This window comes from Pempheris klunzingeri, chromosome 17 (genome assembly GCF_042242105.1).
Source record: "Pempheris klunzingeri isolate RE-2024b chromosome 17, fPemKlu1.hap1, whole genome shotgun sequence".
NCBI lineage: Eukaryota > Metazoa > Chordata > Actinopteri > Acropomatiformes > Pempheridae > Pempheris > Pempheris klunzingeri.
The window spans coordinates 22576422-22592883 of record NC_092028.1 but is presented as its reverse complement, the minus strand read 5'-3'; the positions used below and the strand labels follow the sequence as shown (position 1 = coordinate 22592883).

Genomic DNA, 16462 nt, shown 5'->3' with positions numbered 1-16462 from the left:
TTGCCCACTGGATGAATATTTAACCACATCTCATTTTTAGTTATAAGGCAACGTGAAACAGATTTTAAAGCACTTACATTTGTTTAAGAGATGAAACCATTCCAGTCTTGTACCCTGTCATTAGAGCATTCGGCATGCATTGCCATATATTATGATTTGTCTCAAGGGAAAACCCCAGAGGTTCTTTGCCCTCACATGAGGATATGCTATTTCTAATATGAGCAGAATAATTATACAAGGAGATGTGCATTTTAAATAAGCATGTGATTATCTCAGAGGATCATAAACAGACTGATTGCATTTGCCATTTTAACAGTCAAATGTCCAAGAAGACCACACATGGCGCCCGTCAACCATTGTGTCCCGTCTCCACAAAGATGGGGCCCCAGCATGTTGGCTCACTGCTGGGGAGGAAAAAAGTTTGGGGCTAAGCAATTGATAATTAGCTGTCTGTCATATTTACACATTCAGCAGCTCAGCACAGTTTACTGATGGGAATAGTGTTTCATGTCCATCTTTATCTTTTAGCAGCGTAACAGCTTGTGCTTATATGTAAGGATTCAATGTGCATGTGTCTATTTAAAGTCACTGTTTCCTGAATTCATATACAAAGTGTAACCAAGAAATCCTTCTCTGCCCCGACCTCCCCCTACCCCATTCTGTTTGCAGGATGGCTCCAAACAGAGGCAGGTGAGGAAGAAAACGGTGTCCTTCAGCTCAATGCCAAGTGACCGCAAGATTAACAGCACAGCTGCTTGCATGGCCTTCATGATGGAGGGCTGTGAGATGAAGAAGGTGCGCTCCAACTCGCGCATGTACAACCGCTACTTCCTGCTGGATCCAGACATGCACTGGCTCCGTTGGGAGCCATCCAAGAAGGACTCAGAAAAGGCTAAACTGGAGATTAAGGGCATTAAGGAGGTCCGTTTGGGAAAGAAGACTCCAGTTCTTCGCAGTAATGGTCTCTCAGATCAGTTTCCTGATGAATGCGCCTTCTCAATCATCTACGGTGATAACTATGAGTCCTTGGATTTGGTAGCCAGCACAGCAGATGTTGTCAGCACCTGGGTGATGGGCCTTAGGTATCTGGTGTCTTATGGCCGGCACACCGTGGACATGGTGGAACCTAGCCAACCGAGTCTACGGACATCTTGGATTGGCTCAGTGTTTGAGCTAGCTGATATGGAGAAGGATGGACACATAGACCTGTTCAGGGCCACGCAGATAATCAAAGGGCTCAATCCTGGAATGAAAGAGTCTAGGATAGAGCTGAAGTTCAAGGAACTCCAGAAAGCTAAAGACCAATACGGGGAGGGAATTAACATGGACACCTTTGTGGAGGCTTACTGTGAGCTCTGCACACGGCCAGAGATTTTCTTCCTACTTGTGCAGTTCTCAAGTAACAAGGAGTATCTGGACAGTAAAGATCTGATGCTATTTGTAGAGGTGGAGCAGGGTGTGGAAGGTGTAACAGAAGACATGTGCAGGGATATTGTTCAGAAATTTGAGCCATCCGCTGAAGGCAGAGAGAGGGGCTACCTCTCCATCGATGGCTTTACGCACTACCTCCTCTCCTCCGAATGCCACATCTTCGACCCCCAGCACAAACGTGTGTGCCAGGACATGACCCAGCCTCTGTCCCACTATTACATCAACTCGTCACATAATGCCTCCCTTCTGGAAGACCATTTCTGGGGTTCGTCAGACATCAGCAGCTACATCCGAGCTCTAAGGATGGGCTGTCGCAGCATTGAGGTCATTGTGTGGGATGGCCCAGATAATGAACCAGTGGTGTATGTAGGTAGTTCTGTAGCCTCACATCTAGCTTTCTCGAAAGTCCTGGACATTATAAACCAATATGCTTTTGAGAGCTCAGAGTATCCCCTGATTCTCTGCTTAGTGACCCACTGCTGCATCCCACAGCAGAGAGTCATGGCACAGCACATGAAGAAAATTCTTGGGGACAAGCTGCATGTTGAACCTCCAAACAAGGAAGAAAACTACCTACCTTCCCCTGAAAAACTCAAAGGTAAAATCCTCCTCAAGGGAAAGAGGCTTCCACCACACTGCACTGATGCTGAGGGAGATGTGACGGATGAGGAGGAAGGTCTGGAAATGTCTCGAAGAGTCGGAGCCGATGAGAAGGACCACCTAAATGGATTAGGCTGCAAGAGACTCAGACTGTGCAGGGAGCTCTCTGATCTTGTGTCCCTCTGCAAGTCAGTCCAGTTTAGGGACTTTGAGATCTCTAAGAGGGACCAAAAATACTGGGAGATTTGCTCCTTCAATGAGGTAGATGCAAACAGGTTTGCCAATGAGTTCCCAGAGGAATTTGTCTGTTATAACAAGCGCTTTCTGTCCAGGGTATATCCCACACCTATGAGAATTGATGCCAGCAACATGAACCCCCAGGATTTCTGGAAGTGTGGCTGCCAGATTGTGGCCATGAACTACCAGACACCAGGTCTGATGATGGACCTCAACCTAGGCTGGTTTAGGCAAAATGGCAACTGCGGGTATGTTTTGAGGCCAGCCATCATGAGGGAGGAGGTGTCCTACTTCAGTGCCAATGCTCGGGACTCCCTGCCAGGGGTGTCTGCCCAGCTTCTTCACATCAAGGTCATCAGTGGTCAGAATCTGCCCAAGCCTCGCGGCTCTGCTGCTAAGGGTGATGTGGTGGAGCCCTACATATATGTGGAGATTCACGGCATCCCAGCTGACTGTGCTGAGCAAAGAACCAAGACAGTGTCCCAGAATGGAGACAACCCTATTTTTGATGAGAGTTTTGAATTCCAGATCAATTTACCAGAACTTGCAGTTCTGCGCTTTGTGGTGCTGGATGACGACTACATTGGAGACGAGTTCATTGGCCAGTACACCATCCCATTTGAGTGCCTACAGCCAGGCTATAGACATGTCCCCCTACAGTCTCTGACAGGAGAGTTCCTACCTAACACCACACTCTTTGTTCATGTAGCCATCACCAACAGGCGAGGTGGAGGAAAGGCTCATAAGAGGGGTCTGTCTGTTAGGAAGGGTAGGAAGGCCCGGGAGTACACCACCACCAAGACGACAGGGATCAAGGTAGTGGACGAGCTCTTCAGAGCCTCCACCCAGCCCCTCAGGGAGGCCACAGACCTCAGAGAAAACGTGCAGGTAAGGAACTGAAAATGTACTTGAAATTACTTATGAAACATAATTGCACACCCATTATTAATATTGGCTCTTGTACTGGCTTAAGTGGCCTGTTCCATTAAAGTGTTGAGGAGAGAAACCTTTTCCCCAAATTTGTGCTTTTTTACATTCTGTTATGATATCTCAAGACTCTTTCCATAATTAGCAGGTCTAGTAGACTAAACTCTTTAATTCAGAGACCCAACGATTCAGGAATTAGGAGAACATTAAGGATTCATGAATCCCCACACGAGCAGCAGCAGATATTATATCAGGTAACAGTGGCAGGAAGAACTCCTTAACGGGAAGGAATGCAGTGTGAGGGTAAAGAATCATAAAGGATAGTTCATGCTCATGCCCTGCAGACCCTGGATATGCTTTTAAGCAATTTACATAGTATTCTGAACTCTGTATATAATATTACAGTCAAATAATGACCGATCCCCTAAAGAACAGGAAAATATTCACCAACTTTTAATGGTTATCTGCATATTGAGTTGGAAGCTGAAATGTGAAAAGGCAAAAAAATAACCTAACTCAGGTCTAAACTAAGTGTTTCAGAGTGAACTCAGATTTCAGTTGCTGTTGTGGACAGAGGCTTGTCACTAATTGCGCTCTATTAATATTGTAGAGGAGAGAATGGTAGTTTAAGTTTCACTGCTGTGCAATTATGAGGTTTATGAATAGTGTAATCATTAATGAGGGACAGTCACTGTCCAGGAGAGAGGACTGGGTTGCTAGGCACTTAATGCACGACTTTAAAACTCTTCTACACGAGCAAATGAAGATTAGTAGCCACGATGTATGTTTGGCTGAGACCAATAGCAGAGGCATTTCAGTGCATTTGTCAATTTGTTTATGGTGAATGAGCGCTGTGATACGTAGCTGGTCTCATTAACACAGGGAGAGCCAGAGAGCCTTTAACTTGCCGTTGTGTTGTTTCACTGACAGTTTAGAGTAGCAGGCTCTTGTCTTTGCTAATAAAAAGAACTCTCGCTGAGCGTTGACATTACTCCATCAGCAAGGCCTAAAATCAAGAAAAAAGCCTTCTGTCTTCTCCATCGTGTATTAATAATGTACATGAACAGACCTGTCTCTCTTAAAAATGTGGTAATAGGTAGCTGAGAAACCTCATTAGTGCTGATCTTCTCTGATTTCCTGCTTTAAGATGATACCTCCAGTGGTGTCTAGTGCTGGGAGGAAGCAGACTATAATGTTGATGTCTTGTATAAGAAGACATAAAATTAGACAGACTTGTTCCTCCAGAAGCTTAATGCAGCGCACTCGTTATGTTAGTATGCAGCATATAATGTAAGTATCCAGGTCATAAATACCCGTCCGTCTGTCTTCAGTAAGCAGTAACCTCAGTCTAATGGCACAGCAAACAAAAGATCAGACCAAACTAAAGCAGCAGAGATGTGATTCGAGGTTCTGTGGCATGCTGTCATACATTTTTCAGTGGTGGGAATAAGCTTTTCCCTCCCAAAGACCCCAAAACAGAGAGAAATATGTTTGTGTTCAGGGGGGGAAATTGATCCTGCAATTTTAGGGGTTGTAACATTAGCAGATTACGGCCTGAATGGGATAAGCGGAAGGTAATTTCAGGAAAACCACTGGAGATAAAAGTGTGAAATAGAGCAGTTAATGAACAATCCTGGAAAAAAATGTTTCTTCATTAGTGCAAATATGTTTTCCAGCACAATCACAATATGGCATGTATGAATAATCAACAATATGTTTGAAGAATCTAAATTAGTGACAAATGGATGTGAGTTTGTGATGATTAGGTCCTAATCTTTGCTCAGGCTTGAGTCAACATGGGAACATTTCATGAATAAGGCATCAAATATGTCTCGCTGGGATGTTGGCCATGTGAATCAGACACATCAAACAAAACCAAACTTTTGTAAAACTTAAACGAAGTAACTTATCTAAATATGGAACTAATGGCGGGCATGCTGTGTGTCACAGCTCTAATCAGCTCTAGCTTCATTTCTCATAGAAAATAGCTCCAGAAACTGCTCTATACTCTCACATGTGAAGTAGCAGTATGCCACTGAATGTGAATTGGAGTCTTTTAACCTGATGAAACGGCACTGCCGCCACCGCTGCCCCCCCAAACCACAACACCCTCAGGTTTGAAATGTAAATGTTTCTTTTTGAAATGAAGAGATAAAAGTTGATGAAATAAATGGAAGAGATGAAGGTGAGTGGAAGGCTTTATTTCAAAAAGGGCCTTTGCCATTTAAATGTAAAAACATGGACAGTAGTGAAAGCTTTGTAGAGGCCAGCTGTGCGGAGCCCGGCGCCTCGGCTCTGGGGAGATCTGCGGGGCAGAAACGGGGCCTGCGGCCAGCAGCCCACAAGGCGGCAGCCAGACCAGCTCTGGAAGCCTGGCCACCCATGACTCAAAGCCAAGATTAGACGTTAACATGAGAGGAAATATCTGTTGTACGTAAACTCACTAAACTCCCAGATATCATGGCGGACGGCGTTTGAAAGCAGTGCACAGAGGCGCAGTCAAACGTTACTTCACCTCACTACGCTCTCTTTATCCTCAATCAGCAAAGCTTCCAGGTAGTCTGCTTTGAAAGATAAGATAAAGACGAGTATGTCTGTCAAAAAGACCACGAACACCGACCAGTGGGCAGATAAGACACTGTAGGTTGCCATGTATGTGAATCTAGGGACTAAATCACTTATTTCTGTGAGAGACTTCTGCTTCCCATGAGCATTAGAAGGTGTTGGAGCTGGAGGAGAGTTGGCATCCTGGAGTTTCTTTTCATTTGCTGAAAAGTGTGTGTGTGTGTGTGCCATCATAGACACTGTAGGCCAGAAAGAAGAGGAGAGAGATAATCGTCTAGCTGCAGACAGAGAGAGAGGAGCACACAGAAACAAAAGCAGTGTTGTAACCAGACACAGAGCTCTCATTTGGGGAATGTTGGAAGGGGAGGAAAGTGGGGGAGGGGAGTAATTAAAAACACAAGCCTCTCATTGGGGGTTTTTTTAACACCAAGGTTTGATAACGGTACGGTTTTTATTGCACGACAATTATCGAAAAACATTCACGCATGTGGTCCCACACACACACACACACACACACATGCAGGGAATTATACAAAGCTCAGACCACAGCGAGACACAAACACATGCAGTCACACACGCACACATAATCACACACTAGGTTTGAATCCAGAGCCCCAGAGCTGTCCCGCTTCCACCCGTGTGCTCCTCAGTGGCCCGAGAGGTGTTAACTGTGGCTGAGGCCTAGCATACAGATTCAGATGCAGATACCGACTCTGTCCCCCGGCCACCCTCTCCCTCTACGGGAAGGTCGGGGCCCCTCGGTGACAGTACATCCTCTGGGGTAGGGGGTGGTATGGTGCATTTTTCTGCAGGGCTGGAGGTCCAGCTCAGGGAGACAGATGGTTCCCACACTGTAGAGTGCAGAGTGTGTGCACAGATTCCCAAATACCAACTCTGGCCTGCTCTCCTTAAATAGTTTTTTCCCCCTCTCCTATTCTGCTCCTAGTTTTCCCAGCATCTCTTATTCTCTTACTCACTCTCTTACCTAACTTGTGTTTCCTCAGTGCTTCTCATCAACATCCTCACTCTTCTTTTCAGGCGTCAGACTCGACGTGCCTCGGCCAAGACTGCTCTTTTTCACTGTCCCTTTCTCTCTTCTCACCTCGCCCCTGTCGCGCTCGCTTTACTGGCTGTCTTTTAACCGTGCTAACTCGGGAGGTGCTGTGTGAAAAGTAGTGGGCTCGATGTATAAATTCCTGTGCTGGCAGAAAAATGAAACACTATGAGAGGCAGTTACTCAAGTTCTCAGGGCTGCAAAGCCTTTGAAAGCAGACATGCAGAAACTCTGGTTTCAGTGGACTGGAAAGCAGGCTGGCCTAGGATACATGAAGCGTGAGCGAAAAAAGAGGTAAAGTGAGGCTGGCAGCATATTCTAAATTCAATTTTATTGAGAGTGACAGCAAACTCACAACTTAAGGTGTGTTTGTCAAATGTTGATGGCAGGAAGAGGAGTTTGTTTGGAGGGAATTCATGCACAGATGTGATGGGCTGCATCTGCTCTGCTGTGAGAGGTGTGCAGTTAGAAGACATGATCAAACGGGGAAGACAACATTGTTAACCAGGTTCAGGTTGATATGAAGCTTCAGTTGTGGCTGTGCAGAGTGGACAGTGGATTAAAGTTTTTTTGGTCTTTCCCACCTAAACATGCCAAATTAGGGTTTTTGTTTGTTAAGGTTTGACTGAAAACAGGTGAAATTATCTCAGTGTTTGCACGTTTTGTCACTCTCTTTGATGAATTTGCATTAATTTGGAAGATAAGTAACACATGCATTGGGAGCAGTTTGGTGTTCGGTGTCTTGCTGAAGGACACTTTGACACGAGGAGAGGAGCTCGAGGTTTGAATCACTTGACTGATGACAGAACCGCTCCACTAACTCAGCCACAGCTGCCCTTGATTCAAAACAAGATTTGCCGTCACGACTAGATTAAATAAACAGAATATGTTGCGATTGAGATTTCTTTATTTATCTTGCAGCAGAGAGCTAAAGTGTTCAGTGGTCGTGTAGAAACTGGAACATAAGGAGAAGAATGCTTCAGTATTTACTCAGTATTTCAAGGGTTTTAGGCTGGATATCTGCAGCAGAAAGATAAATATTGGGAAGTGTGCAGAAAAAGCAAAAGAGAAACTGTGAGCAAAAAGAAGAGGAAATTAAGAAGAGGATGACTAACTGAATGGACTTCGCAGTTCAGGATGTGGTCAGAAGTTTGGTCAGCCTCTTGGCTGTTGAATGAGCAGACTGACTTTATGGGAAACTGATCATTTTACCGTCACCAAGGCAGAGACTTGCTGTTATCTTATCTTGTTTCTGGTCTCCACACTCAAAGTCATCTGCAAAAAAATAGTAGTAATAGTTGTCATTCCATCAGGACCACTGCATTTGCCAAACACAACAACTTAACAGGAATCTGCCTTAGTTTGATAAGAGGACACCAAACACAGAATAGTTATGCATGTATTTGTTTATACTGGAATATTTAACACTTCATTTTAATGAATGTTCTTAGATATTCACACCTAAATTGTTTTTTTCTTCCCAGAATGCCATGGTGTCCTTCAAAGAGCTCTGTGGCCTGACCCCGGCAGCCAACATGAAGCAGTGCATCCTGACGGTGTCCACCTGGCTGATGAACAGTGAGCGGTCACTCAGGGTGACAGTGGACCTGAGTGAGACATACCCCACCATGGAGGCTCAGGGGCCCGTGCCGGAGCTGCTGCGCAAAGTGCTCAATGCCTACGACATGGTAAATAACCTGCGCCCCAACACGCCTTTTTCACAGCAGACATGTTGACTCGTCCTAGTAGGAAAAGCACAGGGGATGATAATAACCAGCGAGCACGAGTCCAGCACCCTGAAAATAGAGCAGCCATCATTCACTTGGCTATTTACACCTGAGCTTTTCCTACTGTGACAAAGCAAAATGTCTTCTGTGAAAAAGGCCCATGAAAGAGTGAATGTTCCCGCTGCTGAGACTGAACTCACTATTACAGATCCGACCATCACGTCACATCTGTGTTCTGCAGAAAGAACAAATTCAGTGCACTCACACAGACACACGTATGCATTTTATGCTGTGTTCCTTAGAGCCAATAACGCGCCTATTATTGTGTGTAACAGCTCACATAAAATGTCAAAGCACTCAGACATTTAAGTATGATAACAGAGCGGCCCTGGGTGCTCCGTGCTGATCCTCATAGGCACCACGCTTACAAAAATAAAACAAATATCAAAGAGGAGGGTTACCTTGCTCCCTCCTTTAACGCTAGTTTGCTTATCATTTGATTCGACTGTTGATGACACTGCTGGATGTGTTTTGGAAGGTCTTTAAACACGGATAAAGTCACCTATCAGGTTGTCAAGCTGCAGCTACTCATTGTATGACTCCACATCCATCTCCATCTTGCCTCGTCTCTTTCAAGAACACTGCATTTTTCACCACTTGACATTGGCACGGCCCAAAAGGCGGCTGGAGGACTCCTGTCTGTAATTAGTTATCACTCGCTGTTTCCTCTCCGTTCCCCTCCTGTGAGACTTGATGGGAGCTGGCGAACTGGGTCATGAGTGAGGGACAAGGTTGTTGCGTCCACGCTGCTCAGATGATCGGTGCTCCTGCAGCTGGCACTTAGAGGAGTGCACTAACATCAGGAGCAGCACAGCGAGCAGATCCACATAGAATCTGCTTTGGCTTTTATGAGGCTTCGCACCAGGCAGGAGGTTTGGCACCGTCAGAGTGACTCCCACGCTCAGAGTGAGACTAAGAATCAGCTTTAATCACCAAGTATGTTGTGTACACACACACACACACACACACACACACACACGCTCTCATGTACTGACACAGCAAAAGATATACAGCAGAAACAAGGACAACAAAGCTGATTCAACTTAACTTGAGCACAAACATTTAACCGCTACGTACAGATCGAGGATGGAGGTCCTGGGAGTTCGTGGATCCCAGAAACCTGAAGGTCTCCACCTTCGAGTGTGGCGAAGGGATCAGTGCTCCACAGTTCAGAGTTTGTTCAGTCAACAAAGAAGTTCAAAGAATTCATGTTTTAGGAGATTAGCACATGTGTTAGCACATGTGATCCTGCAGAAGCGTGAAGGCACCCCTGCTCATATGCACTAAAAGCCTAACACCTTCATGGCACATGGCTTCAGACCAGTGTAAGACCTGTAGACCTGCAGTTCTTTTTACTATCTCTAATTCCACAGTGTTCTAAGTTTACAGGTTTCATGTGTTTCAATTGACAATTTCACAGAAAGTTAATTTTTACATGCTAAATATTTAGAATCATGAACAAAATGAACGGGTTAATTTTGACATCACTAGTATGTACATTAAGCTATGGTCTCGTCCCGAGGGTTGGTCCTGCGAAGTCTGTTTGCTTCCCAAAGATTGGCACAGTGCCAGCTCAAGAACAGAGGAGCCAGTGTGTGTGTGTGTGTAGATGTGTTTAAATGCATGTGTGCATGGCGGCCAACACCAGGACCTTCCCTGTAGGACACCAGTGAGCAGACTGTGTCCTCAGTCACCCTCATGTGGGCAGCAGCAGCCAGCCAGCGGTGCAACCAAACAACAGCAAAGCGTCGGCACACTGAAACGTTGCTAAAATGGCAGCGAAGTCAGCTGCCTCAACCGAAAGCTTACATCAGTTTAGTGAGATTCAGATCAAGGACGTCTCGACACCTTCCGCCACCAGTCAAACAGAAATCTCCTACATTAGAAGCAGAGGTGCTGCAGCAGGATGCACAGCTTCAAGACACAGACAAATATGAAGCTCACATTAGCGTCAGCATTTTCTCATCTGAGAAATGTTACCAAAGTAAACCCCTGAGTGCTCGTTGGTAAACTAAGTAGGACGCTGAGAAATTAAGTCAGGCTTTCACTGCTAAGCAGGCTGGACTATTGCAACGCCCTCTTTAGTGGCTCTGCCACCAGAGTTTTAAAAAAGAACACGTTACTCCTGTTAACTCTTGTGAACTGTTCCTGAAGTGACCTTCTTTGTATGAAAGGTGCTACACACATAAATGTCATTATTATTAAGGTTGTTATTCCAACACTTACATGCTTACAGCTATGATATTAGAATATGGGGACAGTGTAGGTGCATCAAACACTCAATGTATGAGACATCTTTTTTTTTTTTACTCATTAAACCATCTCCTAAATGAAGGCACTGTGCAAAATTAGCTCACTCACACAAACTTGTCTCCACTCAGAGCAGTTCCAATAAGAATAGCAAAGCAAGAAAAGGCATGCACATGCACGAGTCTGCTTCCTGTCTCACTGCTGACAGGAGTGTGAAACTTCATTAGCTCCCTCCTCGGTGCCTCAGGGTCGGTCCAGCTGCTCCTCCTCAGCCTGTGGGAAGATATTTGGGGTTCAAGCGACACGTCGATATGTTGGTCTGGTGCAGAAGTAGAGGAGACAACAGGAAGTTGCATCGCTGCCACTTTTTGGTTTCCCTGTGGGACCAATACACACGTGATTTAAACAGAATCAACCATATATACCAAGTATGTAGCATCAACTCTGGCTCTCGGTAGCTCTCATTTAAATTTACAGGAGGACTGTGGGACTATTTGCTCTATGAAGGGACCCCAGTAGCACTTGGATGGTAATCATAGGTGCATATAAAGCGCTCAGGCACTCTGGAGACATAGAGGGGTTTAGCATGATTCAGTGAGCAGAAGACAGACGTGTGTGTTCTGTGATTACATGTTAGTATTGTGGCAGCAATGCAGATGTGGAACAAGCTTGCATTAATTGAGAGTACACAACAGTAGAATAAGAGTTAATGTGACTTATTGGCTGATTGATTTGACAAGGGCAATGCTTTGTAGTCACTGGTAGCCTTGTGTGTGTGTGTGTGGACAGTGAGACTGTGTATGAGTGTGTGTTGTGATAATATAACAGGATGATTCATTTTATGCAGTTCTGTAGAAAAAAGAGATTTATTTTTTTGGCATGTAAAACTAATTGAGTAAACGATGTGATTCTCAGTCGACACACAGAAGGCTGATTTGTGTGCTCTGTGATTAGAGGGAAGACAGCGTGCACGCCTGATAACTTCCTTCATACATCCAAGCGTGTAACAGGATACCGACAAACAGTTGAGCTTTTCTCTTGTTCCTACATGGAAGGCAGGACTGTGTTGTTTTCACAGCCAGTTGATTGGCTGCTCGCTCTGATTGTGATCTTACCCCAATTAAAGTAATCAGATAAAGACGTTTACATGACGGCTATGTTGTCTTAATTGGGTTAAGGCGAAATTGCGCCTGTAAACACATCAAAACTGTTATGGCCTAGATGGACACCTGGCAGGAAGTGTTTCCCTTCTCGTATCTTATCTACAGTAGATATGCGGTAGATATTTTACCCCCCTGTGATTGGCTGGGCCACTGCTCAAGGTTTTTCAGGTATGACGCTGAGACGTGATCCCACACGTTTTCTTTGTCTTCTAGATGATCCAGACCAGCAGAATCCTGATCGAGTCCGCTGATGTCGTCTACTCCAAGCTCACACAAGCACAACGAGCAGGTATGATGCATTATGGGACGAGCTGAGAGTCCTGAGCTGCTCCATCCCCGTTCATCTACATTTTCCAAGCTGCAGAGCGTGATGTTTTGTTCCCTGAAATTATCTGGAGATGATTGCTGTTTTCTTTTCAAATGAGAATTCACTTCTTTCATGACATTTCAAGAAATTAAGCAGCAGCACCATTAACAAAGGCAGGATATGGTAGATCTCTCTACTACGGTGAGGAAATGACTCACAGTTCAAGGACCAGACTCATATCGGACACAAGTTAAATTACCTCACTGGCATATTTCTTTCATTTGTTTAAGAAAAATATAATCATAAGGTAGAGTGAATTCGACTTGTCGTGTGTCGTGTGTCGTGTCCTCCTGCCTAATACAATGAGTGCAGTGGATCTACTGCCACAGGAACTCCATCAGCATCAACAGCGGTGGTTGCTGTCAATAGTAAGTGATCATCCTCTGAGAGGTGGAGAGACAGAGTGAGGAGTGGGGAAAGGAGGGACTGCAAAAGGACGGGTTTAAAGAAGCATTGTGTCGGTGTAGTGTGTTAAATAGGGTGCTCGGTGTGAGAGATCCGGCCTTTTAGAGGAGAAGATAAAATTGACCATAATAAGATCATTAGGAGAGAAATGGCTTAAAATCAAGAAATTCTGTGCCTTGTCTTCTGCAGCCTCTTTTACATTCAGCACTAATTATTCCTCATTTGCCTGCTTCTCTACTGCGCAGCGGTGCCTCTGCTGAAGTGCTCCTCGAATTGGAGCTCATAGTTTGACATCTTCCCTTTTGTAAGTGGATGTTTAGACTTCACACTTTAATGCCAGGCAACGTAGACACAAACCGATAGATTCACACCTATTATGGACCTCATAATCGCTGGTGTTAACATGGAAAGTCATTTGTAGTCAGTGTGTTCTTGTGTGAATGATAAAGAGGAGGAAGAGGAAGGCACATGCCAACCCCATATCCTGAGGCCAATAAGCCAATGTAAGCCCGCTATGCCTAGCTTCACTCCCTGGTGTCACGCTGAGGCAGGCATATGCTTCCCTATCCCAACAACAAGCCAGGCTGATATTCATGCTGTGCCGTTACCCAGGGATGGAGGGGGAACGGAGGGGCTTCAATCAGAGAGCCTTCCCCCGGCTCAGAGGGTCCCCAGCCCGGAGCTGGAAGCATCTTCAAAGACGATGGCTGCAGAGTTAAGCAGAGCTTAAAGCCCAAACAGCCACAGCCGCAGTCACAGCGGTGTCAGTAGCTGGATACCGGAGGCTGATGCTTAGTGTACTGCCGCTGTCAAGTAAAAACTCTGCACTTCCAAAATGTCACATTTTCTGCGTCCACAGGGGAAAGAAATGTTGTTTTGTGCCTCACAAGCCGGCTTGTTTACAGTCATTTAATTAATTTTCAATAGGCCTCAAAAGCCTAGAGGAGGAAGCATTTTCTCAGGGAGCATGTAATCCTTACAGTCAGATGGAAATGAAATGAAAACATGGGAATTCCTAAATTTTCGAGTTACGAGGATTTCACATAAGTGCAGTATTATGTAAGAGTGGTACAATGAGGCGGGGGGGCTGCAGCGATAGCCCTGAGGGGCCTCAGCTGCATGCCAAACATAGCACTTTCCCTGTCACCCACTCCCCTGCCCCCAGCACTAACACACATGCCTCAATCCAAACCCCCACCGTTCTCCTCTGCACATAGCTGCCATGTCTGCTCACTCATGCTTCCAGACATTTGCTGTAGTTGTTGTAGTTTTGATAGCAGCATGTGAGGACGGGGGGAAAAAAAGGAAGGGAATAATATAATATACAGACACCAGCTTGTCGTGGCTCTCCAGTAGGCTGCCAGAGAAACAGATGCCCCAACGCTGTTTAGCCAAATCCAATTATTTAGCCTTGTGTATGTGTGAAAGAGCGATATAATGTATTCCTATTTCCTCAAATCCAAATTGTGAAATAGTGATTCTAAACTTAACATCAGATGTCACCTTGTTGGCCTTGGGGGATGTAAAGGAAGACTGGTTCATGCTCAGCTGTTATGATCTGGCCTTTCTTGTTGCTGATGTATTGCAGCTCCATCAACACATCCAAGTGTTTAATATTATCCTTTAGTATTGATTACAGGTGCAAATGTACACTTACAGTGCTGTGCTTGCAATGCTTGAATATCAGTTAAGGACATTTCAAGCTATGAATAATATGACGGGGGAGTTATGATGCTTGGTTCTGCCTCCGTAAGGCGACATTTTTAGATCTGCTGTAATAATCTCCCCCCGTGTTAAATAAACTGATTACTCTCCCATATTAAAGGATAACTCTTTTTAAAATTGAAATGATTGATAGTTACCAAAACTTTTGGAGTTAGTGCAGTAGCTACCATCAGAGAACGGGTGGCGAATGGGCTGTAATTACTGTAATGATCACAGTAGGTCCACTAAAAGAGCTCGTTTGATCCACTGACAGGCTCAGAGTGTTATTCTAAGTGTGTGACAGCATCATGGAAAGGATCCCTACAGAGAGAGACCTGGAAGATCCTTTTGGTTTAACCACAAACAGCACACACACCAGACTACATTCACTAAAACAGGGATTTTAGAGAACAAAAGGAGCAGCCATTGCAGCTCGTTCACCGTCCGTTCTCAGCTGCCAGCGGAGACGATCTGCTCGACTAATTCCAAAACTTTTTGTACCTATTAGTTATGTTGAACCTAGAATATGTAAAAATAGGGCCACGGTTTAAAAATACTTGAGTTGTCCTTTCATGCAGACACTTTTTGTCCCAGACCTCTGCTCAGGGCGCTCTGTCCTCTCCCTCTGCATCCTAACTCATCACTCTGTATATCTGCTGCTGCATAGATGTGTGTACTGTATATTCTTTTATAATGGTGCATCAAGTTTTAAGTGTAGTTTTAATGCAAATGAAAGAATAAATACACACAGAAAACCCACGGAGGACATTGGGATGAACTTTGACAAAATACTGCACCATCTGTGATGGATGGGAAAGCACCAATTCACCTCTTTTGACAAACTGACAAGCACTGAATGCACCATTCTGCAGCCATCTTACATGATGATGTGCAGACTGGCAATGGCCTCAACATGGAATCAGAGAGTGGAGGCATACGAGGAGCAAGATGGCGGATTTGCAGGGAATTGAAGGTTTTTGTCTCTATGATGGATCGGGAAGCCAAAGGTATAATTTTGGTGTAATGGCTGTGTGAGAAGCAGAAAAAAGGTGCTATTAGACGACGGCTGTCAGCGCTGGAGAGGGAATAGGAGTGGAATGTGTGTGTGTGTGTGTGTGGGTGTGTGTGTGTGTGTGCGCTGCATCTAATCTTAATTTAAGGCCTCTGATTGGACCTGACACTTTCGCCCCAGCCAGTAAAAGTGTGCTCTGCTCATCAGCTAAATGCTGTTGTGACAAAGCCGTAATCGCAGTGACGTGCAGGCTGCGATCTGAAATGTGGGAGTGGAAGTCACATCTTACCTCCCAACTTTCCATTTGTTTGTAAAGTCTAAGCGGCGTGGAATGAGTGGCACGTTGGCAGATTCATCACTTTACGCAGCAGGAGATGAGAAATGGCGATGAAGGACAGTTTTGGGTTGCTGTGGCTTTTCCTTCCCAGCAGCCCCTCCTCGCTTTCCCTCTCTCCTTCCTGTGTTCAGTTTATGCCCCGTCATTATTGCAGCTAATCAGTTTAATTTGGGCAGTGAAGCTGACGTGTTGATGAGGATGGAGAGGTGCTGGATGATCCCCCCTGGGCACTATTGATGGCTCGCCATCACACACACTGCTAATGGGGGACCAGACAGACAGCTGTGATGCACACTCTGGCACCTCCAGATGCTACCACTGTGTGTGTGTGAGTGTGTGTTAGTGTGTGTGTGTGTGTGTGTATTCTGTACTCTGGCTCATGTGTCTGCACGCATATCTAATCTGTTTGTGCATGGAGAGCACAACGCCCACTCCTTCTCCTAACTAGACTTTGCAAAAAGGGTTTTCTTAAGTAAGGATTTCTCTCTGCAGCCTTTCAGCTACATTCATATCTGCTCCTGTGGTGCCATTTTAACATGAAACCGTTTAAACAAAGATAAAACGATAATAATTTTATTCTGAATAATTTGCATTTAGTCATGTGCTGTACGGAGGCACGATAT

The 16462-nt window shown here is 45.1% G+C and overlaps 1 protein-coding gene across 1 annotated transcript in view; it reads left to right on the top strand.

Annotated features, from left to right (window-relative positions):
• LOC139216242 (inactive phospholipase C-like protein 2) overlaps window positions 1–16462 on the top strand; it is a 57154-nt gene that overhangs the window by 32732 nt on the left and 7960 nt on the right. Inside the window, exons 2-4 of the mRNA XM_070847328.1 lie at window positions 670–3156; window positions 8299–8502; window positions 12228–12303. Of these exons, the coding sequence (XP_070703429.1) occupies window positions 670–3156; window positions 8299–8502; window positions 12228–12303 (2767 nt within the window). The remainder of the gene's footprint in view (window positions 1–669; window positions 3157–8298; window positions 8503–12227; window positions 12304–16462) is intronic.